The 25,089-nt window shown below is 48.3% G+C and overlaps 13 protein-coding genes across 13 annotated transcripts; 7 read left to right on the top strand and 6 right to left on the bottom strand.

The window, feature by feature from the left end:
• Positions 1 to 257: 257 nt before the first annotated feature.
• Positions 258 to 4,180, bottom strand: BC939DRAFT_441128 (ras GTPase-activating protein). Its single transcript, XM_051554178.1, has 9 exons — positions 3,565 to 4,180; positions 3,287 to 3,420; positions 2,834 to 3,079; positions 2,280 to 2,714; positions 2,021 to 2,173; positions 1,776 to 1,931; positions 854 to 1,680; positions 583 to 709; positions 258 to 464 (listed from the first exon to the last, which is right to left on the bottom strand). Exons 1-9 carry the CDS (start codon positions 3,839 to 3,841, stop codon positions 369 to 371), a joined length of 2,451 nt encoding a protein of 816 aa, XP_051415653.1. The 5' UTR covers positions 3,842 to 4,180; the 3' UTR covers positions 258 to 368.
• Positions 4,181 to 5,325: 1,145 nt separating this feature from the next.
• Positions 5,326 to 6,778, top strand: BC939DRAFT_441127 (uncharacterized protein). The gene is made up of 2 exons (XM_051554177.1): positions 5,326 to 5,631; positions 5,731 to 6,778. The coding sequence occupies exon 2, from the start codon at positions 5,819 to 5,821 to the stop codon at positions 6,653 to 6,655; it is 837 nt and encodes a 278-aa protein (XP_051415652.1). The 5' UTR covers positions 5,326 to 5,631; positions 5,731 to 5,818; the 3' UTR covers positions 6,656 to 6,778.
• A 94-nt stretch (positions 6,779 to 6,872) lies between these two features.
• On the top strand, positions 6,873 to 8,653 carry BC939DRAFT_11394 (uncharacterized protein). Its single transcript, XM_051549939.1, has 6 exons — positions 6,873 to 7,208; positions 7,301 to 7,514; positions 7,629 to 7,900; positions 7,999 to 8,172; positions 8,256 to 8,385; positions 8,472 to 8,653. Exons 1-6 carry the CDS (start codon positions 7,089 to 7,091, stop codon positions 8,513 to 8,515), a joined length of 954 nt encoding a protein of 317 aa, XP_051415651.1. The 5' UTR covers positions 6,873 to 7,088; the 3' UTR covers positions 8,516 to 8,653.
• A 137-nt stretch (positions 8,654 to 8,790) lies between these two features.
• BC939DRAFT_474129 (uncharacterized protein) lies at positions 8,791 to 10,589 on the top strand (the record flags this gene model as incomplete). Its single annotated transcript, XM_051558396.1, has 4 exons — positions 8,791 to 8,994; positions 9,069 to 9,311; positions 9,411 to 9,762; positions 9,865 to 10,589. 4 exons carry the CDS (start codon positions 8,791 to 8,793, stop codon positions 10,587 to 10,589), a joined length of 1,524 nt encoding a protein of 507 aa, XP_051415650.1.
• A 191-nt stretch (positions 10,590 to 10,780) lies between these two features.
• Positions 10,781 to 11,877, bottom strand: BC939DRAFT_483231 (vacuolar ATP synthase subunit C; the record flags this gene model as incomplete). The annotated part of the gene is made up of 5 exons (XM_051559169.1): positions 10,781 to 10,798; positions 10,923 to 11,113; positions 11,239 to 11,354; positions 11,483 to 11,560; positions 11,753 to 11,877. 5 exons carry the CDS (start codon positions 11,875 to 11,877, stop codon positions 10,781 to 10,783), a joined length of 528 nt encoding a protein of 175 aa, XP_051415649.1.
• Positions 11,878 to 12,329: 452 nt separating this feature from the next.
• Positions 12,330 to 13,080, bottom strand: BC939DRAFT_393332 (Longin-like domain-containing protein; the record flags this gene model as incomplete). The annotated part of the gene is made up of 3 exons (XM_051552083.1): positions 12,330 to 12,477; positions 12,583 to 12,660; positions 12,773 to 13,080. 3 exons carry the CDS (start codon positions 13,078 to 13,080, stop codon positions 12,330 to 12,332), a joined length of 534 nt encoding a protein of 177 aa, XP_051415648.1.
• A 203-nt stretch (positions 13,081 to 13,283) lies between these two features.
• BC939DRAFT_500057 (uncharacterized protein) lies at positions 13,284 to 15,692 on the bottom strand (the record flags this gene model as incomplete). The annotated part of the gene is made up of 6 exons (XM_051560005.1): positions 13,284 to 13,520; positions 13,628 to 13,735; positions 13,819 to 14,235; positions 14,871 to 15,080; positions 15,185 to 15,207; positions 15,338 to 15,692. 6 exons carry the CDS (start codon positions 15,690 to 15,692, stop codon positions 13,284 to 13,286), a joined length of 1,350 nt encoding a protein of 449 aa, XP_051415647.1.
• A 41-nt stretch (positions 15,693 to 15,733) lies between these two features.
• Positions 15,734 to 16,876, bottom strand: BC939DRAFT_500056 (uncharacterized protein; the record flags this gene model as incomplete). The annotated part of the gene is made up of 4 exons (XM_051560004.1): positions 15,734 to 16,199; positions 16,310 to 16,550; positions 16,627 to 16,764; positions 16,870 to 16,876. 4 exons carry the CDS (start codon positions 16,874 to 16,876, stop codon positions 15,734 to 15,736), a joined length of 852 nt encoding a protein of 283 aa, XP_051415646.1.
• Positions 16,877 to 17,524: 648 nt separating this feature from the next.
• On the top strand, positions 17,525 to 18,648 carry BC939DRAFT_441115 (uncharacterized protein). The gene is made up of 2 exons (XM_051554176.1): positions 17,525 to 18,147; positions 18,227 to 18,648. Exons 1-2 carry the CDS (start codon positions 17,566 to 17,568, stop codon positions 18,398 to 18,400), a joined length of 756 nt encoding a protein of 251 aa, XP_051415645.1. The 5' UTR covers positions 17,525 to 17,565; the 3' UTR covers positions 18,401 to 18,648.
• A 23-nt stretch (positions 18,649 to 18,671) lies between these two features.
• Positions 18,672 to 20,703, top strand: BC939DRAFT_441113 (uncharacterized protein). The gene is made up of 3 exons (XM_051554175.1): positions 18,672 to 19,827; positions 19,998 to 20,342; positions 20,438 to 20,703. The coding sequence occupies exons 1-3, from the start codon at positions 18,760 to 18,762 to the stop codon at positions 20,567 to 20,569; spliced, it is 1,545 nt and encodes a 514-aa protein (XP_051415644.1). The 5' UTR covers positions 18,672 to 18,759; the 3' UTR covers positions 20,570 to 20,703.
• Positions 20,704 to 22,945, top strand: BC939DRAFT_441111 (histidyl-tRNA synthetase). Its single transcript, XM_051554174.1, has 5 exons — positions 20,704 to 20,985; positions 21,138 to 21,485; positions 21,591 to 21,891; positions 22,011 to 22,226; positions 22,318 to 22,945. Exons 1-5 carry the CDS (start codon positions 20,752 to 20,754, stop codon positions 22,875 to 22,877), a joined length of 1,659 nt encoding a protein of 552 aa, XP_051415643.1. The 5' UTR covers positions 20,704 to 20,751; the 3' UTR covers positions 22,878 to 22,945.
• Positions 22,925 to 23,913, bottom strand: BC939DRAFT_441107 (histone-fold-containing protein). Its single transcript, XM_051554173.1, has one exon. The coding sequence runs from the start codon at positions 23,690 to 23,692 to the stop codon at positions 23,291 to 23,293; it is 402 nt and encodes a 133-aa protein (XP_051415642.1). The 5' UTR covers positions 23,693 to 23,913; the 3' UTR covers positions 22,925 to 23,290.
• Positions 23,914 to 24,310: 397 nt separating this feature from the next.
• On the top strand, positions 24,311 to 24,969 carry BC939DRAFT_441106 (histone-fold-containing protein; the record flags this gene model as incomplete). The annotated part of the gene is made up of 1 exon (XM_051554172.1): positions 24,311 to 24,969. The coding sequence occupies one exon, from the start codon at positions 24,314 to 24,316 to the stop codon at positions 24,722 to 24,724; it is 411 nt and encodes a 136-aa protein (XP_051415641.1). The 3' UTR covers positions 24,725 to 24,969.
• Between the last annotated feature and the right edge of the window lie 120 nt (positions 24,970 to 25,089).

The raw sequence follows: 25,089 nt of genomic DNA, 5'->3' as shown, positions 1-25,089 counted from the left end.
AACTAATGGCGATCTCATTGAAATGATGATGCAGGTGCGTGAAAATAGGTAACTAAAGGTGTCCAGAATGTGAATTGGTGGATGAAGATAAAAAGAAAAGAAGAAAGAAGTAGCAAGGAGACAGAAGGCATAAGGAACCTAAAATATATAGGAGGTAGCGAATCTTAGATGCATGCCACGTACAAGTTCGACGCGTCCTTAATCGCGCCCTTAGTCGCATTCTTATTTCAAGCAGTGGCATTGTCACAAGCGATATGTAGAATGGACAGTTGCGGTTTATTTTAAAGAAAAAGAAAAAGATAGATGAAATATTGCAGGCGTCTCGTGCCTACGGACCATACTTTAGAGACACCAGTGCTACCAGAGCGTTAGCGCTTGATGAAGGTCTTTGTCAGCAGGGCGAGTATCTTGTTCACATTGAAGTGTACGTATTCCAAATCGAGCAATTGGACTTGATCTTGTTGCTATTACAAGATAAATTAAAGCAACGTGCATTGTGGTGAGCGGATTGTTCATAGGCACAGAACCAAGGCCCACAAACTGATACGCGAATCGATTGTAACAAATAGTGGACATATTTACCTTCTCCAACAGGTCATCCAGCTTCAAGTCCATCTCCAGAATGGCCTTCTCGCGGCCTTTGTAGTGTAGAGCGATGATGAATGTGCCAGGGATTGGCGAAGTGATGTTGAAAAAGATATTGCTTCGTCTAGAAGAACGACAGTGGCAAAGCGTAGACACGATGAAAAAACAAAGAGATAGACAGCGTTATAAACTATCAGTTAGTAAAATGTAAAATATCGCTATTGCTGCAAGAATGTATCATAGGTGGATATTAAAGCAGAGCACTCACCTGTTCTCCGGCACATTGCTCTCCGCAATGACACCGTCCTTCTCCAGCTGATGGTGCGTAAACTTGAAGGGCCCAAGCACTTGCTGCTTGCCCTTCTTGGCCTCCTTGCCTCCCACTGTGACAACGCCAACTCCAGATCCTTGACCAGGGTTATTCCCTCCTCCGCTCTGCATGCGCACGTTTTGCAGATAGGCCTTGTAAGAGTCTAGCTGACTCCTCAGGTAGTTGTTGTGGTCACCGATCGTCTTGTATACGCTTTCCAGACTTGCTGCTTCCTCATTAACCTTTTCCCGCAGGTTGCCCAAGTGTCTCAGCTCTTCTGTGACCTCCTCTGTCATGAATGTGAAATGGTCATCGACCACATTCAGTGCTTCGAGTTCGATAAGCATCTCTTTGACCTTGATGCCCTTGCGGACTAGAATCGCATCCTTTGTCGTAGCAGCTGTCTCTGCGATCTTCATGAGGTCCAAGGGCCGTTTTTCAGCAATGCCAGGGATAGAGCGGATCAGCTGCACAAGAATCGATTTCGTCTCCATATACATGATATCGGCCTGAGTGATGTTGGTCTCCTGGAGGAATGTCGAATGCAGATCCTGAATCGGTGTTTCCCATCGACTGAAGAGGGGCAGGACAATCGTCTTGTTTTCCTTACGAGGTACTTGAGGCGGTGCTGCACCCAGTTCGTTGAGACACACTCTCAAATGATGTTTTTCCTGAGGTGCCAGGGTGTCCCGATGCTGCGACAAAAGCTGGTGGGTATTAAATAGCTCGTTCAGAGTGATGTGTAAGTTGATCTCCTTCTTTGACAGCGCCATATACTGGTCCATCTATATCGCACAAATGGGAGATACAAATGATAATAATTCAGTGTCTGTATGCACATGCTATAATGAAGAATCAGCCAAAGAAGGCGGCCACATACCTCCAGACTCTCATAAAAGTCTCCGACTTCGCAGAGGTCGTTGAGGAACTTGTTTATCCTGGCCTTATTGTTTTCCACGAATGGATTCAGTGTCATCATATACGCCTCCTTGGCGTACGTTGGTTTATTCGCCAGATTTTGCAACATCTTGGCAATCTAGAGGCACCAAAGATATTTTTGGTCAGCATTGAGAATGAGAGATTCAGGCAAACACAAAAAAGAAAAAAAAATACAGCGGTGCTCACCAGCGTAAGGGTTCTTCTAGGATGTTTGCTTGGTAGTCCATCGACAAGCATATAAGCTTGAGGAGTCACAATGGCCGGGTTAATGAAGCGCAAGAAGAAAAATCCGCCGATCAAAGAGCAGATCGAAAAGTCTGTGGCATCTGGGTACTTTCGCTATTGTTCAGTAGTGAATGTTGAACACCAGAGTGTGAGTAGATAACAATTAAAAGGATCAGGTGTATTGAAAAGCGCTGTTCGTCATTTTCTCTTATTTTCGTACCTTGGTCAAGCTGCGGATCTGTTTGCAGATCCACCGGATTCCATATGGCGCCTGATCGAGCGACTCGAGGATGGTGTCGAGGAACGAGTTTGCAATCTCCATGAGCATACTCAGACGCGGGGCGATAATCGCCTGAACATCTGCGTTGGCGGCAGCAACCTCTGGTGGAACTCCGCGGGGCAAATGGGGCGGCAATGAGCCCGTGTTCTCCTCGATCTGATTGATCATCTGCTCATACACCTTGAGCGGATTTATCTCGAGGTTGAGTTCCTTGTGCTCAATGAGGTTGTTAATCCTCTCTGAGAGGACCGTCTTCAGATAGCTCTGACCAGGTCCACGGCGGGTGTATGTAGTCATCATGCGCGAAACTGGTGTGTTGGCGCGAAGAAGGGATCCGAACTCTGTTGCAGTTTCGAATTGTGCGGACAAGACCGACTATAAGAGTATAAGAGGGGAATAAGAACAGAACCAGAACATTTCATGTCAGCAATCGATGTCCCTAGCCCCAGTTGTCAGTGAGGATGAAGAATAAAGGACGATGAGCGTTTGTTTACCTGGAACATGGTCAAGAGAAGATGCTCCTCACGCGATTCATACTGGTTTCCGTAGAGGGTGAACATGACGGTCTGCAAAAGCGTGTCGATCTCGGTCAACGAGACAAGACGGCAGAGCGTTGCGATATGTCGTGGCTCTGTCTGGAGCAGGAAGAAAAGATTACCGTACGACTGCAGCTTGCGGTCATCTGGAAACAGACCGTCCGAGGCATCGACCTCCTCAAGATGCTCCGCAACCTCACGTTGCTATTGGCAAGAGATGAAGACGAAGAGAAAGAAGACAAGAATTGGTTACAATGGCTGTGGGGCAACATTGGATACGAATAACTGGGTTGAAATGACCCAATTGACCCACATTCGAGCGCCTAATTGTCCCCAAACTTTAATAGGCTGACGAGTACGTTGAGGGTAAGGGCAGCTGTGAACTGGCAAGTGCGAAAAACAAAGACTTGCCTCGGCAATAGCCATCCTGTTCTGGATTAGGAGCGCGATGCGTGAGTCGAGGTAACGGACATCGCGTTCGAGGACAAAGTTCTTTTTGGACTGAGATGAGATTTTTGTCTTTAGTTCTCGAAGACGCTTTTGGGCTGAGGGACGGAAAGGATAGCAATATTAGAAGGAAAAAAAAGAAAGAAAAAAGGTCAGCGATGTCATTGCAGATGACGGCATGGATGATGTTGCAGATGATGCTGCAGATGAAGATGAGTAGGACAAATGGAGGCAGACGATACCTCGTGCAAGGTCATCCTCAACTTCGACATCCTGCTCGGCAGCCATAGAGTACAGTTGCGAGTAGCGATGGCTGCTGCGGGTGGTTGAAATAGAGCCCTTCCGGCCCGAGAGACCACCACCAGGCGAATTAGGGCCCCCGTTGTCTGAGGCGGCAGCGGCAGCGGCAGCGACGGCCCTGACCATGCCGGGTTGGGAGGGGTATCCATAGGAGGCTAGGAGGGCGGATTTGCGGGCGGTGGTGTTGGATGGTGAGGGGGAGGACGAGGAAGAGGCCATTGTGGGCGATATGCTGAAAGGATGGCCTCAGGAATAGAAGGGAAGCAAGGGGCCGATGAACGCACAGAGAAGTTAATGGTGGATAAGCTGGGGAGTGCTAAAGCAGCGTAAGGAGTATGTTCGTGAAAAGTATGAAAAGTGAGAGAGCAGGTCAGGACAACGCAGGGCCAGATGAGAGGGGGGGGCGTGAACTGGAGAGAAAGAAAGAGAGAGGTTGAGGCAATGATTTAGAGTCGAAGTTGGATGATGAAGTAGCGAAGATGAAGGATGGGGAAGGGCGGGGAAGGATGAGTAGGGATGAGGATGGAAGAGGAGGTGGAGGGGGGATGACAAAAAAAAAAAAAGAGATGATGATGATGAAGGATAAAAAAAGGAACCACGTTGGTTGCGGTGGTTATTTTAATGTGCTAGAACCCCCAAGGAAAGACGGCACACTAATAATAATTGTTTTGAAACACAAAGCAATATGGGGTAAATCTAAGGTTGTCAATGTGTGCAGAATGATTCTTGCCCGTATAAAAGACTGTGATGGAGCTGAGGCGGAAGGATGCTGGAGTAGTTTAGATCATCCATTTCACGCTAGATAGAAGCTCTAATGTAGCAAGAAAAAACAGATATACACAACCTTGACTGAAGTGAAGATGCGGTTCTATGGCGCGCGTGGATCAGCAATATCGAGCAGGAATGCAGGAATATAAAAGGCGAAAAAGTTTAGGCACAATGTGCACCAATTCATTTCCGAATACGCGTCAAAGGATACCGTTGTGTCCAATAGCAATATTCGCATGTTTCGTTGCCAGCTTGAACAGACATTAAACTGTGGTAGGTAGGATGTCGCGACCGAACGCTTCATAGTTCATTTTCCCCAAAAGAAAGCGTAAGTGTGTGCTACAATATTCATTTAAGAAGGTTTGGGTGTGTTCGGAATCGTGCGCGCTAGACCCCAGCCAAAATACGAAATGAAAATACAAGGACACCAATGTTGAATGGAGATCCTGGCACTGTTGACGTCCCATAACTAAATCTACCTGTATCTGTCTATCATGTGTCGATTGACTGTTACAGACACACTCATAAGAGAATAATATCAAACACCAATGAGAGCAGACAGAAAAACAGAAAAAAAGAGTGAGAAAAGAGCCTGGATTGACGGATTGACAGGCAGCAACAGAGAGACAGAGAGCGCGCGAAGAGAGCCAGCCGGCAACTATTACAGGATTGTTCAATATTCGCACACCACAGAGGGGCCAGGCAGGTGTAAGCAAGATGCACTGCTATGCAGGCCGCGACGCTCTAAAGGGAGCCGCTTATGTGAGCCAGCACGGCTGGTGCAGGAGCCTTACGAAATACTACTGCTGGTCTACACACATGTACCCTCCTCATACTCCCCTATCCACCATATTTCGCTTCATCATCATTGTCATCTTCGTTATTATTAGATTTTTTTATATTGGGTTCTTCTTTGCTGACGAGATTCCTGGGCATCCATAAAAAAAAAATGGCGGGAAGATGCCATACACCAACTCAAAACAGTTTGTGCTTGCAGTGAAGCACCCAAAAAAAAGCCTTGGGGGCAAGACTGCGAATCGCATTTCCTGACCATACACTTTCGTCTGCAACGACAACACATTCTTCACCTCTCTTCATCTAAGCAACAGCAAATCCTAGGCTGCCTCATCCCAGTGCGCCATCTCTTTTCAGGAACGCGACGCGGGACGATCAGGACCTGGCACAGAAATCGATACAAGGACACCACACGACTTACTCGTAATCGATTCAGCATCAGAGTGGTAAGGCGCAATAGGAACCCTCTCTCAACGTTTATACTTGCTCATCGTTCTCTGCCAGGACTAACAACCAAAACGATATGTTCTTCCCGTTGTATACAGGTTCGTGGCGCAAGGACGAGCAGAGCAGACAAGAAATCCGCATTATAGCAGCAGGAGCATCTTCCAATATTCTATACACATAAGCGCAATGTCGCTGGATGGAAGGACGTCCTCTAGTGGGGTGATCGATCAGGAGCAACTGGACCAAAGATTATCAAGGCTCATCATGGATCACAACAACTACCGATCACTTCTTTCCCGATATATCCGTCGCGCGCTCTCGCTCTGCACATGGTTTATCGATCAGGATTATCCATCGTTCTATCAGCGGTTTGAAAGGACTGACAAACTGGTCAATTTGGTAGCCTATATCCGAGATCACGCCCTACAATCCTATCAGGCAGTAGATCGTGCAGGAACTGCTCTTCTGAGCCATGTTGACATCTTGCTCGCCCGAGCCACTATGCCTCCCACTGCCGGATCACCTCTAGCCGGCGGCATGTCGCCCAGCACCCGAACCCCGTTCAACAACAGTCGGCTTTTATACTTAGCAGGAGAAGTCAAGGAGGCGATTCGTTTTTGGCGTGAGCAGTACTACTGTGCGCAATCGATGACGCCAAAGATCTTTGAGATGGAGCGGATCGCAGAACTACGATACCTTGCTCTAACGGGCGACGGATCGACTATCGAAGAAAAGGCACGTGGCGTCAGGATTTCATGCGAGCAGGCGCGTCTTGTAACGGAAGAGCTGGAGCCGTTCCTGGATCAATGGTACGCAAAGCTGTCAATAGTGGAGCGACCGAAAGAGGACCACATGCAGGGACATTTGGCCGGATACGGACTTAATCATGCAGGTGTTATGAGCGCAGGTGCACCGCTGGGTGCCTCAGGAATACCGCTCGACCATCGATCGCATTCCACCCATGGTCTCGATTCACCAGCCATCAGCTACTCAAGCCAGCCCTGGGGACAGGGTGCGTCCTAAAGCGTCAAGAGCCTAGGCATTTTTCATGTACCATAGTCAGCCCAACAAAGCGGAGCTTTGCGGACATTATTGTTCTTTCATTAAAGAAAATGCAATCATCGCGTATACCACGATACATCCAGCTCCCAGATTGCAGTTTCGTAATTTGCAGCAGGTTAAAACGAGAGCGCCCAGCAACTTTACAATACGGTAACCGTCCGCCCTCTCTCTATGCACCACAAGGCACCATATTAATCTGCCGATTACGCCAGACAGCTAAAAACGGAAAGAGCGGTGGCTGTGCTACTGCTCAGCCCTACCCCTGAGAGCGAGTGCACACAAAGTTCTGCCATCACCATCGCTTTCGACATCACCCCATCATTGACCCCAACACTTCTGATTCACAACAGATCGTCTTTCTCCTCTTATCGGCATCACTGTAACCAGCGTCAACATGACAATTGACTTTTCGCCTGCGCCAATACTGACGTCGAGAGAGGCCAGTCTAGGTTCTCTCCTCCGTCTGCCCGATAGTCTAATTATTGAAAGGATCCTGATTCTCCTTGCGCCAAAGGTATATCCCTGAGCAGTGCCTTCTACCATTCGTTAATCAACGGCTCCTTAAGTAACCATCGAATGGGCTGTCATGGTCTCCCACTCTTCTAGGATTTGTGCTCGCTCGCTTTGACCTCGCGATATATGCATGTCTTTGCGCGCAACGACTTTGTCTGGCGCCGTTTGTTTTTTGCAGAGCGGGATAGCAAGTCGACCAGGCTCGTTTATCGAGGTAATTGGCTCCTCACCTACCTCTTTCATAGCCCAGAGCATGATGAAGCATGTTCGAGTCATCCACTTGTCATCTGTCCTGTCCAAATCCAAGGTACATTACGATTCCCCTGGACTCATTTGAGCTATCAAAGCTCTTCCGAAACCGGTAGTCCGTTGCTACTGCACACTTTGCCATCTAACCTTATGTCTTTTCTACTACTAATAGACGTATCCTCCGACTATCTGAGCCTTCAGTGGCATCGAAGCAACATGTTCTTTGGCCACTTTTATCCGCCTCCACCGATTTCTCCGACACCTACCCTTGGAGATCAACATTCCACAGGTCCTACAATACCTATCGAGGATTACCAAGATTTAGACGAAGATGTCTTCTACCGCCGCTACGGATATCCAAACAAACCAGTCATGATCCAAAATTCGAACGTCGAGTCATGGCCAGCATGGAAGCAATGGACTTTAGATGCTCTGGCAGCCAAAGTTAGTCCTCCAGTCCACAGGCAATGCATTATTCGCCGGCATATGCTCCCCCTTGATGAAATCACTCCAATTGACAGTGTCTATTATTTCAATCGCAGCATAGTGATACTGTGTTCCGCGTATCGAACATCGAAAGCGACACTAAACCAAGCTTCAGTCTCTGCTTCAAGGACTTTCTGCACTATCTCAAATACAACAGAGACCTGAACCCTTTTTACCTGTTCGACCCTTGCTTTGCCGAAGCTGTTCCTGAGATGGGAACCGCGTACGAGGCAAGAGCATTACCATTGTCAATCTTTGACCTGCAGGGTGTCGTGGCGATATCCAGCTGACATGATACGATGACTTGATATAGGTGCCCAAATACTTCCGAATCGACTATTTTTCACTCTTAAAAGGTTCTGCCAGGCCACCATACCGCTGGATACTGATTGGGCCGCAGCGGACAGGCGCTCCATGGCACATTGATCCCTCAGGGACATCCGGTATTTATATACATAAATTTGTGTGGCCTACTTTTTAATACCAGCGGTCATCATATTAAAATACTACATTCGCCATTCTTTGCTAGCCTGGAACACACTCCTGTCTGGACACAAACGCTGGGCATTGTAGGAGATTTAGGCGTAAACCTGAGCCGGTTTCTTATTTCTCGACACAGAGGCATTAAACAGGGTACGAGGCTCATTTTGACACTTCTGCGCTTGTTGTTTTCTAGATACCCACCTCATATTACTCCGCCTGGACATGATCCTTCCTCTTCGGAACGCAAGACCTCAGTCGCATGGTATTTAGATGTTTATCCTTACCTTCAACCTGAAGCGCGTCCGATCGAAATCATTCAACATCCAGGGTATGTATAGCGTGATGGATTTTGTTATGCGTTCATCATGGCTCCTTACACATCAAACGACGCTCGGCGCGACTCACGCTGTGATTTTTACTTTAGCCAAACCATCTATGTGCCCTCAGGATGGTGGCATATGGTCCTGAACATGGATAATACTGTAGCGGTGACTCAAAACTTTGCGGATGAAACTAACTTCTCTCGAGTGAAGCAGGCCATGCTCTCAGATAAAACGGAGATATCTCAGGTAACAAATGGGCAGTAGTACAAGAGATAAACTGTTTATCGCGCAATTTTAATCGTAGAATTTTGTGTCTCTAGTTTCGCCGGTGGGAGCTTCTTGCAGAGGCATTACCTACTAAATGGCCAGAACTGTCTTCAGCCGTGGAGGTTGCTCCGGAAGAGCTGCTCCAGGCTAAACTCGAGGCGGAATCGTCCTGGCTTGATCCTGCTTCGACTGAAGCGCAGGATAAATGGCAGGAACGAGTGCGGGATGTCATCTTTCGGTCCACAGGCGTATCCGATCCGGGGAACATCATTTCGATTCAAGTAGGACAGAATATGGTATGATATGGATACTCATCTCTCTTCAATGTCCAGTAACATCTATGGTTCCATTTCCCGACCCTGACAATCTTTACATGTTTTATCTTGAATATATAGTGTTTCTTGTCAGATTCTGGGTTTGTAAAGTTCTTTACGCCGCTCCACGATGGCCACGTCAGTTTCGTGTCTGAGATCGAGTCGAACAAGGCCCTGCAGGAAGCTGTGTTGGAAAGACCCCAGGATGATATCCTATCATTTCCAAAAATGCTGGGACACGGATATTTGTTGGCTACTGACCAAGTCGCGGCCTCAGAATGGCGCTGGCCCTATATCATCACGGAGAATATGCAATGTATTCATCCTGACTACAGAATCTCCGAGGTGCCCCACGTAACAGCTCATGATTTTACGCCAAGGGATAAGCAGGGGTACTACAGCCTGCTTGGCCCCATTCTGAGAACTTTGCACTGTATGATGTGTATCGCGTTGATCTGTTTAGATGCGCTCCATGAGTACATCGTCTTTGCCTGGTTTTGCTAATCTTTTTTTTTTTTTTTCTATCTTGACATAGACATGCATACCCTTGATATGGACTTGCTCAAGAAACAAGACTATAGTTCGATGGAGGTGATACCACGGGAGTCAATCCAGTACACTGTACATTGTCTGCGATCGGCTGCTGTGAACCACGCTCGCTGGAGAGTCTTTCCGAAGCAGTTATTACGATTGCTACCCAGTTATCTGCCGAATGATCCAAAGGACGTATTCGATCCGACAAAAGGGGACAGGGTAGCGACTTTGGTGCATGGAGACATTAACCCAGGGAACATTATGGGGCTTTTGGATGTGAATGTGCGACCTTTTGCTGACCCTTCCGTGAATGTTCCGCAGTATGACCTGCGCACTGAGTCAGTAGCAGCATCGAAAGACTTTTATATTACGTTTAAGCCAACATTGCTGCTCGATTTTGGAGATGCTGCCTTTTCGAGTGACCCGTTGATTGACATCGTCTCAGTCTTCGTCACCATTCTCAACTGTCGACACGACTTGGGAATGACACAGTGCCTGTTGGATTACTGGAGGGCTTTGACAAAGGACACACGACCACAGAGCTGGAACTCAGCGTTGGCTAGACGATGTATGTGGCATGTCTTGCTGTGGCCGTCTGTGGGTCTAAGCCTACATCTCGTTCGATGTATCCCTGAGATAGCGGAAATGCTGACATGGGAGGAGGTTGAGGACGCCGTCTTTGGTTGGTGGTCGCACCTTGAGCAATTTACAGAGAAGTTGTCCTGATATAATTCCTTCCATCCTCAACTTATAAAATAAAGTTCCGCCACGAAGTATTTTCTCAATCGCACTCCAGTATGATTCACGAAGCAGGAGACAAGGAAATGGGTCGAGTGATATTGCATCCATGACTTTAATTGGACAACCAGCGATATAAACAGCGATTCTACGCGCCCACTTTTCTCTGCTCCAGCTTTTCAGGCCACTTTTCCGCTCTATTAAGAAGAATGAGAAGACAAAAGAATAAAACATAAAATCAATCAAAGTTCCGAACCAATGGTTCAATGTTGCGAATATCCGGGATGAAAAACGCAGCAAAAAGTCCTGTATGTTACTCACCACCAAAAGACCGACGATCAGTCCAAAAAGACCGACAATGCTTCCGAAAATCTCAATGACAAGGACCTTGACAAACAGCTGTCCGTCTTGAGCATCAGCCAATGCGGCACTGCTTCCAGTGATACCAACTGAGACACCGCACACCAAGTTGCAGAGTCCGGTTGTCAGTCCAGCCCAGAACAATGCGTATCCTAGATTATAATAAAAACAGACATAAAGGCAAGTTAATGAGCGTTAGAGCACATGAGTTGTCAGCCATCGTTAAATAAAAAACGGTGAACGAAGCGGCGTTGACGCTTTCAGAAATATCGCGTACCCTTGTAATACATCTCTGGGGAGGTGATGGTTGCGTCCTGGACATCATTCAACTTTGCGGTGAAGACAATGGCCATGATAAGGCCATAGATAGCAACGACCTCACAGAAGATAATACTAGAAAGGAGTGCATGTCAAGCATACATTATTAGCCAAGGCAAAGGCATTGCACATTCGATCAGTTGACTGGTCACCACATTAAAATGCCCCTGACGAATCCAACCATAAACATGTTCAGTATGTACCTGATCAAGTTCTTGGTGACGATTCGTGGGGCGCGCACACCTCCTCCGACCAAACTTGCTCCAGTGATAAAGATTCCCCTGTGGACAATGAGGATGAGAGGGTTGGTATTGGGGTAGCGAGCCAATGAAGAACAGAGGGAAGCAGGTGCGAAGAATAGAAAAGAAATGCACAAATAAACCGGTGTTAGTGACACTTTCTGAGTAGGTCCTGGTTGTTAACAACGTTGCGCGGTCTTGGTCAAATGTCCCAGGTCGTTCACAAGCTCTTACCAGGCAGCACCTCCGACACTGAAGCCCACACAGAGGGCAATACCCAGGAGAGACCACATATGGGGACTGATGCTCATGAGAAACTCGCCGACATTGAACTGCTCTCCAGAGCCTGTTAGCAGCATATATAGGCCGACGAGTCCGAGACCCGAGAGTGAAAGGTACGGGTACAGTGATAGGACCGAGGACCCGCTGCTCGCATTGTCGCGTGCGGAATAGGCACCCATGGTGAACGTAAAGGGAATTTAGGAGGAGTGGTGTGTTTGTGATAGAGGAGCAGCGCTAGTGACGTCTCTTATTTTTCGAGAGCGCGAAGGTAGGTGATGCCGGTGCAAGAAGATTCAGGACTGGCGCTTGGAAAAGGTGAAATAGCAGCTGAAAGCGATGTAGAGGAGGAGACAATCAAACAACTTCATCGACATCAACATCGGCTTTGAGAGGCTGGCACCCTTGAGCGCACGCAACCAACGATCGGCCCAATGCACGTGATTATGTGGTTTGAAAACTTTGAACGCGCTTTTTATTTTATTTCTCGCAGTGTTTAACGCTCGCTGCCAATCTTCAAATACCCCGCACTCTATTTCAGCAGTGCTGTTCCAAACTTCTCCTTGGCAGTCTGGTAGGCCTGAATCAAGGTCTGCTCTGACAATGGCACATCCGACAAGTTCTCCCTTGGTTTTGACACCCTAGCCACAATAGCCGATGAATCCGTCTCCAGAACGATGCTATAGCCACAGCAGACACAGGACACCATGGTAACAAAACGTGTTAGCAGTTGTCGAGAGTTTACTGCAACCCTGCTTGCCTCTATGACAGAGCTTTCTGCTTACCCTTCGTCAATTGTTTCATCCAACGCCAAGACGACGAGATCCAAGTTTTCCAGGATGACACGCTTTGAAATTTGATGTCTATAGAAAAGCGGATATGATTCAAAACGTTCGGTCAGTCCAATTGGGCCAGTACGTCCATGTACTGTTTTTTGTCGTTGACTGCATAAAATGAAGACATAGTGATCCGTACCTCAACAGCATCGAGACTGCATCTGAGAAGGCATTCAAGATGACCAAGAGCATAGCCTCGTTCTCTTCGGGCATGCCGACAATATAAAAGAAGACATCCTCGTGGAATCGGTAAAGGACGACCTGGTTATCAAAGAGCAGGATTTCGCCATGAGGTGCACGCTTCGTCTTATCATAAAGACCCTTCTCGAACGCCTTTTGGTCTTTGGGCGAAGTATAGTCTGCGCCAAAGTACTTTGCAAGAACGCGACCGCCCTCGCTATCGAGCATCACTACAGCCTTGACGGTATAAAGTGTAAGATTGACCATGATTGTCCCTGGGGTGGATGATGTGGGTTGCTGCTGATGTTATCGGTTCCGATGGGATTGTGCAACTGTTTGTCCTGTGAAGGTTGGCTGTCAGGGCGTGAGATGAGGCGGGATTGTGATGATGAGCATTCGTGGCACCTTCCTCGCAACGCCCAAAAAGTGCTCGTTATTAGATTATGTAGACAATAACTACGTATAAAACACTAAATCCAACCGATTGACGTCACCGAAGAATCCACCACACGGCGGGTGGCAGGCCCCTCCACAGAGGCTGCTCGCTTGCGCGTTCGAGTTCCTTGTTGTCCAGAAGCCATGTCACTAGTGCTCGAATCGCTAGCGCTGTTGATGCTGGTGCTGGTGCTACTGGCGCTGCTGATGCCAATATTTGTCTGCGACTTTGCAGCTTGCTCCCATGGGTACACCCCGTTTTCATTCATTGGCTGGAGATATAGCGGTCGCCGGTGATGGAGCAGGTGCCCACGGACAACATTGCAAATGTTATGAGCAGCCATCACATCGCAGTGCATGTATATCTTGCAAGTCGTACAGTACAAGCTTCGGATCTCCACTTCTCCGATAAACTGCTCGCAAGTTGGACACTTTTGGAGGTGTAGTATTCATTCACTCCCACGACAATGTACCCAAGAGAGCGAGCCTAGCAAGGACAATCCATTACTACCATTGATAATAAAAATGTACCCTCGAATCCCCTACTCATTGGTGGTGCTGTACACTTACTTTTTGAACAAAGTACGACTGGAAGGATGTATGCAAAGAGAGCCTAGACTTTGTTGAAAACTGTTCATGGCTCACCCCAACCACAACCTTGTTCGCTTCATCCCTCTGTCTGCCAGTTACACCCCCGACCATCTTGAGCAGACGGTTCGTAATAATCGCGTACTCTGCTTTCCGAGCCTTCCTGGCACCCCACTGGTGCTTTTTAACAGCCGTACTGTGGTTGTAAAAGCTGTCCAACTGCATCTTTGCGTTCCCAAGCTCCGTCACATATTTCGCGAAATTGGCATCGTCGCCGCAAAGAGGTGGCAGCCTACTCTCGATGTCGCTGATGGATTCTATTGCGCCAGGAAGAACCATTCGTTTGCACTCTCCCAGCCAGCGTCGGTAATTGAAGATTGGTTGGTAAACAGCCTTCCGCTTCGCAGCCAGATTATAATAAGTGGCGGGATTGGAAGTTGGTTTAGTGTCATTGCAGGGTTCTTTCGCTGCGATACCGCCATCCTGACCTCACTGGGCCTTCTTGAGTTCCGCCTCCTTGGGTTCCTCAGGCAACGACGCACTTGCTCTGGCTACGCATGCTTGACCAAGATTGAGACCAAGGACTTTGATTTCCTCTGGCCTGCATCCCCAAAGAGCTGCAGCATCCTGCCGAGTCTTAACAACGTTTGGAACTTCAGTCAAGTAGTAGTCCGTTCCGGCAATGGTGGATGTAATTCAAGGCGGCAGCACATCCTCTGGGAGTCGTGTGTATCAAGCCGCCTGGAGTTCCTTTAACTTGAAGGCGAGGATCTGAAGACGAAACCCATCAGTTCGGAGAGACCCGCGTAGGATACGACTATTTCTTTCGCACGTCCCAGGATCGAAGTTGCTTTGTCGAATGAGTGCTAGATGCTGCCATATCTCCTCCACGGACATTGTAGTTGCTGTATTCCTGTATGATTTACTGGCTCCTGGCTTATTCCGCTTGGGCCTGTCCTGTCCATCCCGCCCGATATCTGTGGTTAGCATTGTGACGAGGAATCCCCTGCTTTATCGGACAGTCAATTCTGTACATCCGCAAGCACATAGTCTTCTTCCTTGATTTTTTTCTGCAGCGCATCGCTCTTCCAAAAGAACGACTGACTGGCAGGCGTAATAGGAATGGGCCTGCGGCGGTTCTTGTCGATCTGGTTCAAGCGAACAAAATTCTCGACCGCGGATTCGCCGCTATTAACCCTGATGCTGCGCCCATCTGACAAGGGCTCTCTCCTCTTGACCTTGAGCTACAGTATATGGATTGTTTGGCGCTGTAAGCTTCGTATTCTTTTGAAGTGCCCTGGTGTTAAACTCGCGGGAGTAGCAACAACATCAAAAGTCGGTTCATTACCTTTTCATGGAGTTCATTACTCCCTTTTCGAAACTGCAGATCGCAGCAAGGACCCCGCTGGGTATGGCATAATCGGCTTTATTGCTACTCCGTCCTTTTTGTCCATCAAGCCTAGGTCCTGTAATCAAGTGGTGAACCTTTGCATGCGCCCACCGGTCGCCGTAGTAGGAGAGAAGGAGCCAGAGTAGAGATATCGCAACAACATAGAAAGGAAGCCAAGCCAAGCATCGCCGCTCTTGTCATCCAAATCGTCCATATTTGTTGATTTGTCTTCGTCATCGTGATTGTCATCGCCGTTACCGCCGCCGCCCACGCCATTTGTCGAGATATGGGGGCAAATACAGTCCAATAACTCTTTGTCTGATACCATGCAGTCGCCTCGCGTTGCAACGCGTTCAATGAATTGACCGAGGAGCTGTTGACATGATCGTTTGATGTTGGCTACGAGGTACACGGGTTCCTGCAAACACCTGATCACCTCGGACGCTAAATCTGGCCGGTTGATCATGGCTCTGTCGACATTGGCAGATAAGGTCCCAGTATCGAGGGTTACTGTGAAATGTTCCCATGCCAGAGCTCTCTAAGTTCTTTCCTGTCCATGCCCATGTCCACTACTGGCTTGACTGGTTTGCCCTTGTGTCTGTCCTTGTTTCCGTTGTAGTTGTCCTTCTTTTCGTTACATTTGTTGCTGCTGTTCTTGTTCGTATTCTTCTGTTGAGAAGTATCGGTATTGTGACCAGATGGGCTCTCCGGCGGCTTCTTCCAAGGCTTCCATGCGTACTGCTTCATACTCTCTGGCGGCTCGTGCTCTATTTTTCGAGTGCGCACTTTGACGGAATATCGTGACCGGTATTTAGGGGTCTCTTTTTGAGACGAGCTGGGTTGCGCTGCTGTCATCTCCGTGTCTTCGACTGTCACTGCCTCTTTGTTCTGCGGAGTAGAGGGATCGACCGAGCGGTAGCGATTAAATGTCTGCCAGGGTTTGTGATGCTGAATCGAGCTTCCAGGTAACTTGCTATCGTGATTCCATGATGAGTAAACCAGGGTTAATAACTTGGCTGAATTCAGACAAGCGGCAGCAGAATGTAAGCAACATTCGACAAGGTAAGTAACAGCGCTTTGTACCTTCTCTCTGCTTGACGCACATCTCGCAACGCTGCTTGATCCATGATGCGTTGTTCCTTGATGCGATTGAAGTCTGAGCGAAGCTCGTGGTACTCGGGAGCCGTGAAGGTCTGGACTGATGACACAAGTGTCTGTGTGCAACTGAAGAACACTTTAGGCGATGTAGCGGACTTTTCGTTACTTAAATTCTTGCGGACGACCAAACGGTGAAACAAATACTGCGCTATCATTGATGCGGCTTCTACAAGGAAAATAAAAGAACATTGCATTAAAACAAGCTCACACAAAGAACGGTCATTCGTTTAAATGAATATTACCTTCTCCATCCAAGACCTTAATTATGCTAAAATTGCTGACACAACCCAGCATGGGGATGTTGACACTGTAGTCGTTCTTGGAGACCACATTCAGGATTGTGAGTTGAGTCCTGTTGATGCTTAGTGCTGCTAGGATGCCTGGAACGTCGTATACAAAGATCAGCCCTCTCGAGATCGGTCGCCACACTGTCGAGATCCCTTCTTAGACAATCATTTCGCCGTCTCACTATATGGCGACGTCACCCGGCATGCAATATCCTCCTCAGCCTGGCACTCCTTTACGGTCTATCCCTGAAGCTGGAGGTAGCTTGCAGATGCTTGTCGTGCCGCTGACATCCAATAAAAGGCCTTCCTCAGATTCCTTTGTACGGTAAGAAAATGTTGCTTTCGCACACGTAGTCCCTGCGCTACGCGACCCTTCAACTGAGTGACTCCTTGTTGAGCCAATGCCAATGCTTTGTCGCCGATTACTTGTCGCCGAAGGTTAGTGAGTTCCTTTTTTTTTTTGAGAAAGACCACCGTCCAAATAATGAACAGAATTGGTAGAGGTTACCAGCTTCTTCAGCTCCCTCTCGACGATCGGGCGCGCAATGTCCACAGCGTAGGATGTATAGGCATATTGGACAGTAAGGAAAACTGTTCCAAGGACGTCTACTCGAACCCGTGGGCGGTCGAGAATTGGATTGGAGATGTCGGATTGCCGATGGCGCGCAGTGGCCTCGTACCCTTCCCGTTTCAGAAAAGGTTACAGGTCTTTAATGCCCATGGTGAAGCTGTGAGAAAGGAGATAGGATGAAGAGTGAAAATGGAAGGGTGTGGGAAAAAAATATATCGTTCCATCATGCGCGACTGCTTATTTTTTTATATTTTTCTTCAGTCTCACCCGTGCCGATCCATCCATCCATCACCATTCTTGCTCTCGAACCCTGAACAGCTATCATGGACTCGTTAAAAATCAGGGATATCACTCATTTCTGCCCCAATTTCGACCCATTTACCTCTGCCACTCCATACGACTTCGCGGAACATGGCCTCCCCCTACCTTTTTGCAAGGACTTTTACACTCCCGAAACTTTTCGATCGTTCTGGGAGCAGGAGCGCCTAGCATATCAGTGGATTTATATTTCCGAGAAGCACTCTCGCACGTTTTACAGTAAAGACCCGCCCTTAGATGGGTCTCTGCCTGTAGCTCGCACCAATGCGACTGGCCGCCCACCTCTTTACGACTGGTCGATCAAATACGCGTGTAGACACTCAGGATGTGAAAAAACGCTATCAATTGCTCGCAACTCAGTGCCTCAAGGTTGCCTTGCTTGTATTAGAATCCGGAAGTTGCGTGCCGAAGATAGGGTGCGAATAGAGTACTACTGGGAGCACTCGCACGCGACAAACCTATCCACCCTAGCGACATATCCTCCGGGCCCGAATGAGCGCAACTGGGCCAAGAAAATGGTCAAAGAGGGTGAAGATTGGCACTCCATCAAGAAGAAGCTTACACCTTCCGCTGAACAGCTCGCGCGAGTACGGTTACCTTTTTTTTTTTTTTTTTATTGTCAGGCGCAAGTTTGTACTCTATTCAGCTAACACCTTCGAACTTTAGCTGGAATCCAGCAATGGAACTGCACCTCTAGGCCCTCGTATTACATATGAGAATATCCGTAAATGCATGTATCGGTACAGGACTTTAACAATTGAAGGCACCGAGAGCCGAGGAAGAGGAGGGAAAAAAGAAGCAGTAGCAGGAGAAAATGGCTCGACAGATGGAAAAGTGTGAAGGGGAACTGAAAACCATGTAGATAGACTTTGGAAGGCTGGCTCATAACGACAAAACTCGAAAGTGCGCACTGACTTACTTTCAGTCTGCCCGTCGCTTCTATGAAGGACTCAACGCGCGCGTGATGAAAGAAATAAACGAAGTCAATGCTGGTCACGTTAGGTTATATATCTACGCATAAATTCGCAATCTTTCAGAGTTCATCTCTCGTGCGGGAGCAGGTGTAATTCTAGCAATACTCATTATTGCTATGCACCGTTCCAAGGCAGGCCTTTGGCCCATGCAAACACTTCCCTCCATCATCGCCAACAACACCTACCAGGACAACCATCAAAGCCATTAGGGCACCTAACAGCGCAATGGCCACCATTGGTACCACCACCACCACCACCGGCACCACCACTACTACCGGCACCACCACCACCACCGTCTCAACAAGCATATCAGGAGCTAATATAACACCGACTCTGGAACCTGAGGTGTCGCGACCAAAAACATCGCCTCCTGCCGAAGGCCTCCTTTCACGAGGCCAGGAAGGAACGTCAAAAGATGGCGACAAATTGGCCTCTTCCACTCAAACAGAGAGCAATAGCCAAAGCTCCGAGATACCCGTGGGGGAGCTCATCCATGCTATACGGCAATTGACTGAGGACGAGGCCCTCAAGGAAGATGAGAGAGCAAACGAGAAGATCAGGCAGAAATGGCAACCTCTGTCCAAAATCCACCTTGCCTGTCGAAATGTCACTCGCACTCTCCGTCAAGACGAGTCCACCTCGAACCAGTCCTCTGAAAGTCAGCTCGAAGCAGAAGTCCTATATGGCGACCAAGACGCTCAACCTTCATTACTACGTCAAAACACATCCAGTCCTGCCCTCGATCAATGCTCCTCAGCCGCGAGTATGACCAGCGCAGGAAATGCGGAATCGGCTATTGAAAATACATCCAGCACCCCTTACAAGGCAAAACGGAAGGATAAGAGCTCAAAGAAGGACGCTATGTTGATTGAGATCGAGCCACCTAAACTCGTCGACGCACAATCGGTACCAGGAGACCGACGATTTTTCCAGTGTTCCAAGGATCCGGAACCCGAGGGCGACTTCGTGTACGAATTTTTGTACCAGCATCAGCGGGGGGCTTTCATTTTGGGAACACCCAAGTTCAGCTCGAAATCACTTTTACCAATCGATCCGGACGAGTGGACGGACTCTACTTTTAAGACATCGCCTATGGATACTACGGACTATGTTGTACCAGATCCAAGCTGGGAATGGGTCCACAAGAGCTGGCTAGTCGATATGACAGGAGACGTAGACGAGGATGGATGGGAATATGCTATGACATTTCATGGGTCGCCATGGCATGGCAACAACGAGGCGTTTAGATCATTTGCTCGGAGGCGGCGCTGGCTTCGACTTCGGAGGAGAAAGGTATGATGGATGGCGGAAACTGCTGGCCGTAGCCCTGCTTATTTCTGAAAGCTAAGGGCGTCATCAACTGCAAAGATGCTGTTCGATATCGCATATAGAATCGACAAGGAACAGACCCACTAACAAATCCTTAATCCTATCTTTCCGTTGATAAAATCGTCATTCTGTAGGGCAAATTGCTTAATGCATTGAGTCCACTACCGGAGAGGACATACCCCATCTCGATTAAACCAGCGGCGTGGGCCAAACCCGACATCTCACGGTTGGATGATACTTCGCCTTTCCCACCGGATGACTCGGCTACAACCTCGGAGGGGCACTTGAGGCCGCTCAATGGCATTAAGCCCGTGGATCTCTTTAAGTTCATGAAGAAGGCTCGATCAGATCGCGAAAAACTGGCATATGCAGCGCAGTACGTGGTGCGGTATCCTGGCCATCTGGAGGATCTGGAGCAACAACTGGACCGCTACTTGAACCTTTTGGACTACGAGACCTCACGTCGGGAGTTTTTGTCTGTAGGTGCAGATGCCGATGTTATGACTTTGTCTCCTGCCCGTCCTTATCTAAACGCCTCTAACTGTACTAATCATTAATCTTTTTATATTGATAGCTGCTCGCTGCCTACTCTGGAGCAAAAGAATCTACATTACTGAAGGCGGCGGATCACCTTGAATATTACTCTGATCGCAAACGACTCATTTCGGGCACAGAAGACCAAGACAGTCGGCCGCAGGCTCAATAGTCTGGAGAGCGACTCACCATGACACGTTTATCGCCTGCGCCTGGAGGCTGGAACTGAATCATCGAATAAACAAGCCACGATGTTTGATCCAACACCCTATCATAAATGTTCTTGCACAAAACCAGGCACACCCATAGCAATCAACGAATCAATCACTCTTTTGTCCCGCAACATCACCCAGAATGGAAGCCCTCGACAAACGCATCGCCCAACAGGGCGATCTCGTCCGATCCTTGAAGTCCTCTAATGCCGACAAGACTAAAATCGCCGAGGAGGTTGCTGCGTTGAAGACTCTCAAGGCCGAGCGCGAGGCTCTTGTTCCCAAGGAAGCCGCCACCACCACCCCAGCCTCGGCCTCCACATCAAAGTCTGAGGATAAGAAGGGCAAGAGCGCCTTCACGCTCAAGAACGCAAAGGTATTGCTTATATTAACTGCACTCGCCATTTGATATCGCCTTTGGTTTCTTCGGGCATCCCTATACTTCACCCTTATGTCCACACTAATAAGCCTTGCTTGTCATTTTATCTAATCAATTGCTTCGTATTGGCGTGCATTTTTTTATTATAGGGTACCAAGGATTACACGCCCCAGGAGATGGCTGTACGCGAGAAGATCTTTTCGACCATCGTCCAAGTGTTCAAGAAGCACGGTGGGATCACCATTGACACTCCGGTTTTTGAGCTTAAGGAAATCCTTTCTGGAAAGTATGGCGAGGACAGCAAATTGATTTACGATCTCGAGGACCAAGGAGGCGAGAAATGTTCCCTTCGCTATGACTTGACCGTACCCTTTGCGCGTTTCCTTGCCATGAATGGTAAGGAGTACCAGAACGTCAAGCGCTACCACATCGCCAAAGTCTACCGCCGTGATCAGCCTGCCATGACCAAGGGCCGCATGAGAGAGTTTTATCAATGCGTAAGTCTTTTCCGCTGGTACTTTGTCAATGACTCGTACTGAAGTCGTTTTTCTCTCTAACCGCTATGTTGTTCTTGCCACTGCATTCATACGCTGATCTCTCAGGATTTTGACATCGCCGGCACGTATGACCCTATGATCCCCGACAGCGAATGTTTGAGGATCTTAACCGAATGTTTGACCGCTTTGGACTTGGGAGACTTCACGATTAAGATGAACCATCGCAAAATTTTGGATGGCATCTTCGAAGTCTGCGGGGTTCCCGAGGACAAAATCCGTACCATCTCTTCTGCCGTCGACAAGCTGGACAAGTTGCCTTGGGCTGACGTTCGCAAGGAAATGACAGAAGAGAAGGGATTGGACCCCCAGGCTGCAGACCTCATTGGAGAATACGTTCAACTGAAGGGTATGTTCGCCATATTTCTGGGGACAACTCTGGAGATTATTGATGTCTATCACGTTTTATATCGTATCCCTAATCTCTAATGCATATGTTTGTCTTTGGTTTCTTTGGCTCCAATGTAGGAGGCGAAGAGTTGCTGGAGCGTCTCTACAACGATGCCAAGTTAGGTGCCAATGCTCGTGCGAAGGAGGGCTTGGATGACATGAAGGTGCTATTCAGGTACTTGAACGTGCTCAACGTTACCCGCCACACCTCTTTTGATTTGTCGCTCGCCCGTGGTTTGGACTACTACACTGGCTTGATTTACGAGGCCGTTCTAGAGGGATCTGCCCCACCCAGTAAGTCAAATATTTACCAACTGTACTGTCACAGCCGATAGAGTTCCTGTCCTTACATCTAATCTGTTCGATATTTCAAATTCATGGCTAGCTTTAGCAAATGGTGAAAAGGCACGCGCTACAGTGAAAAAAGGCACAGACGAGCTAGATGAGAGCACCGTGGGTGTTGGATCAGTGGCGGCCGGTGGTCGCTACGACAATTTGGTTGGTATGTTCTCTGGCTTGAACAAGAAGGGGCAGCCCAATCTAGTGATCCCTTGCGTTGGTGTCTCGATTGGAGTGGAGCGTGTGTTTTCGATTTTGATGCAGAAGCAGAAGAAGGAGCAGATCAAGAGCAATGAGGTCGAGGTTTATGTCGTGGGTTTGGGCGGAGTCTCGGTGGAGGAGAGGATGAAGATTTGCACGGAACTGTGGGATGCCGGCATCAAGGCCGAGTTCGCATACAAGTTGAAGCCAAGGACACAGAATCAATGGGATGTGTGCGATCGTGACATGATTCCGTTCGCAGTGATTGTCGGTGGCGACGAAATCGAAAAGGGCTTGGTCAAGATCAAGGACATGCGCACCAAGGACGAGTCTCAGAAAGGTGGTCTGGAGTACCCTCGCTCGGAGATGATCGCGGAGCTACAGAAGCGACTGGCGGAGCTTTAGACACATCTCAACAGGCAATCCACATCAGAATCTTGACTTGTAATAAAACCGCTTTTAATTAACCATAATCGGTATTTGGACATGCAAGCATAACGCTTTTTTTCATTTTAGCAACGAGACAAAACTTGACAAAGGCATTTTCGTTCTATGGTCAGAAGTTTATTAGATTATGTACAAATAGTGATCGCAAGGGTGGGTGAAGAGATGGAGATGATCGACAAACATCCTGACTCTGTTACATCAAACGAGAAAAGGGAAGTCAAAGCTCATTGATAAGAATCCTGAAGTTGGCATTCCAAGATGCTTGTAAAGAAATGTATGAAATACAAGGAGCTGTGCAGAGCAAAAAAGCAAAGAGGACAGATTGAAAAAAAGAGGCGATGTTGTGTCCTGGATCCAATTGATGCTGTTGTTTACATCTCCTGAGAGGGAGCGCCACCCTTCTTGGTCTTCTTGGGCAAGAGAGAGTCGTGAATGTTGGGGAGGACACCACCTTGGGCGATGGTGACGTGTCCGAGCAACTTGTTCAACTCTTCGTCGTTGCGGATGGCAAGCTGGAGATGGCGGGGAATGATACGGGACTTCTTGTTGTCGCGGGCAGCGTTGCCGGCCAACTCGAGAATTTCAGCGGCCAAGTACTCGAGGACGGCAGCAAGGTAGACGGGGGCACCAGCACCGACACGCTGGGCATAGTTACCCTTGCGGAGGTGACGGTGGATACGACCGACGGGGAACTGAAGACCGGCCTTGGACGAGCGCGAGGTCGAGTTCTTAGGAGCCGAAGCAGACTTGCCACCAGATTTGCCGCCAGACATTGTGAATGAGAGTTATAGATGAAGAAAGAAAAGAAGGTGCGTGTAGAGATGCAGACCGAGCAAGAGGAATCAGGCGGACGTATGAAAGTGGATGCAAGTGAAGTAGCAAAAGAGAGGGAGGGAAAGGGAAAAAAAAAAGCAGTGGAGAAGGCTGAAATATTTATATGGGCGAGAGGGAAAGGAGCGGCATGCGAAAGCGAGTGGGGTATATGGGTGCGTGGACTGCTTTTCTAAAATACAAAAACGAAAACGAAAAAGGACGCGTTTTGAATTCAAAAAATTTGAAAATATTAAAAACACTCCAGGACTTAAGGTACGTGTGCAATTAGAGAGCGCCTCCTCCGCTATTTAACTTAACTGACTCCAAAAAATAAAAAATAATTTCTTAATTAGCGTGCGTCCCTTTTTCGCTTTTCGCTTTTTGCTTTTCGCTTTTTTGCTTTTTTCATTTTTTGCCGCACTTCTTTGTTCCCTCTTCCTCTATCCATCCCCCGTTCGCATCAAATTATATAAGAGGCAGCCAGTCTTCTCTTCCCCACTCCTCCTTTTTCTGATCTTTCAACTCTTTCGTCCGTTCTCATACACTCACCCACTCAACCCACACCCACACACCTATTCAATATGCCACCAAAGCCCGTTGCTGAGAAGAAGCCCTCCACCGGAGGCAAGGCCCCCGCCAAGACCGCTGCCTCTTCCGAGAAGAAGGAGCGCAAGACCAAGTCCGAGGGTGGCAAGGGACGCAAGAAGGCCCGCTCCGAGACCTACTCCTCCTACATCTACAAGGTTTTGAAGCAGGTCCACCCCGACACCGGTATCTCCAACAAGGCCATGTCCATCCTCAACTCGTTCGTCAACGACATCTTCGAGCGCATCGCCGGCGAGGCCTCCAAGCTCGCTGCCTACAACAAGCGTTCGACTATCTCCTCGCGCGAGATCCAGACCGCCGTCCGCTTGATCCTCCCTGGTGAGCTCGCCAAGCACGCTGTCTCTGAGGGTACCAAGGCCGTCACCAAGTACACTTCCTCCAAGTAAAGGATTGACCTGTGCTCGGCGTGTTTCATCGACTCTCACCCGCCAACAACCCTCCGGTCCTGTGCGCCCTTGAACGACAACCTGTTTTATAATTCCCGACCATCCAGCTCGCTCGTTTGTTTAATAAGCCAATGTCATCCACTGACGTTCAGGAAGTCCAGACCGCGTATTTCTCTTTGCTTCATCCAATTGTACATCATAGCCAGCTTTCTTTTTGTAGAAACAATAAAACTAAATCCAAAGCATCTGTTGGCCATGGTTATGTAGTTCTGAATGCTCGTTTATTTAAATCTTTTTGTACTGGAGCAATATGGAGGGCTATTAGTGTTGCGAACGAAGAGCCGTGGTGATGTTGATGATCGTAG

The sequence above is a fragment of the Gamsiella multidivaricata genome (genome assembly GCF_025024155.1).
Source record: "Gamsiella multidivaricata strain RSA 2152 chromosome Unknown BC939scaffold_10, whole genome shotgun sequence".
Taxonomy (NCBI): domain Eukaryota; kingdom Fungi; phylum Mortierellomycota; class Mortierellomycetes; order Mortierellales; family Mortierellaceae; genus Gamsiella; species Gamsiella multidivaricata.
This window is presented reverse-complemented; position numbering and strand designations above follow the sequence as displayed.

What these genes read in the sequence shown, in the direction of transcription:
- BC939DRAFT_441128 (XM_051554178.1), bottom strand. Translation starts at nt 3,841, where the DNA reads ATGGCCTCTTCCTCGTCCTCCCCCTCACCATCCAACACCACCGCCCGC. An exon ending in ACAGGATGGCTATTGCCGAG is followed by an intron (nt 3,080 to 3,286) that starts GCAAGTCTTTGT and finishes TCTTGCCAATAG; the next exon opens with CAACGTGAGGTTGCGGAGCA. An exon ending in TTCTCTTGACCATGTTCCAG is followed by an intron (nt 2,715 to 2,833) that starts GTAAACAAACGC and finishes ATACTCTTATAG; the next exon opens with TCGGTCTTGTCCGCACAATT.
- BC939DRAFT_441127 (XM_051554177.1), top strand. Translation starts at nt 5,819, where the DNA reads ATGTCGCTGGATGGAAGGACGTCCTCTAGTGGGGTGATCGATCAGGAG.
- BC939DRAFT_11394 (XM_051549939.1), top strand. Translation starts at nt 7,089, where the DNA reads ATGACAATTGACTTTTCGCCTGCGCCAATACTGACGTCGAGAGAGGCC. An exon ending in CTGTCCTGTCCAAATCCAAG is followed by an intron (nt 7,515 to 7,628) that starts GTACATTACGAT and finishes TACTACTAATAG; the next exon opens with ACGTATCCTCCGACTATCTG. An exon ending in TGATCCCTCAGGGACATCCG is followed by an intron (nt 8,386 to 8,471) that starts GTATTTATATAC and finishes ATTCTTTGCTAG; the next exon opens with CCTGGAACACACTCCTGTCT.
- BC939DRAFT_441115 (XM_051554176.1), top strand. Translation starts at nt 17,566, where the DNA reads ATGGACTCGTTAAAAATCAGGGATATCACTCATTTCTGCCCCAATTTC. An exon ending in CCGCTGAACAGCTCGCGCGA is followed by an intron (nt 18,148 to 18,226) that starts GTACGGTTACCT and finishes TTCGAACTTTAG; the next exon opens with CTGGAATCCAGCAATGGAAC.
- BC939DRAFT_441113 (XM_051554175.1), top strand. Translation starts at nt 18,760, where the DNA reads ATGGCCACCATTGGTACCACCACCACCACCACCGGCACCACCACTACT. An exon ending in TTCGACTTCGGAGGAGAAAG is followed by an intron (nt 19,828 to 19,997) that starts GTATGATGGATG and finishes GTCATTCTGTAG; the next exon opens with GGCAAATTGCTTAATGCATT. An exon ending in CACGTCGGGAGTTTTTGTCT is followed by an intron (nt 20,343 to 20,437) that starts GTAGGTGCAGAT and finishes TTATATTGATAG; the next exon opens with CTGCTCGCTGCCTACTCTGG.
- BC939DRAFT_441111 (XM_051554174.1), top strand. Translation starts at nt 20,752, where the DNA reads ATGGAAGCCCTCGACAAACGCATCGCCCAACAGGGCGATCTCGTCCGA. An exon ending in TGAGAGAGTTTTATCAATGC is followed by an intron (nt 21,486 to 21,590) that starts GTAAGTCTTTTC and finishes CTGATCTCTCAG; the next exon opens with GATTTTGACATCGCCGGCAC. An exon ending in AGAATACGTTCAACTGAAGG is followed by an intron (nt 21,892 to 22,010) that starts GTATGTTCGCCA and finishes GCTCCAATGTAG; the next exon opens with GAGGCGAAGAGTTGCTGGAG.
- BC939DRAFT_441107 (XM_051554173.1), bottom strand. Translation starts at nt 23,692, where the DNA reads ATGTCTGGCGGCAAATCTGGTGGCAAGTCTGCTTCGGCTCCTAAGAAC.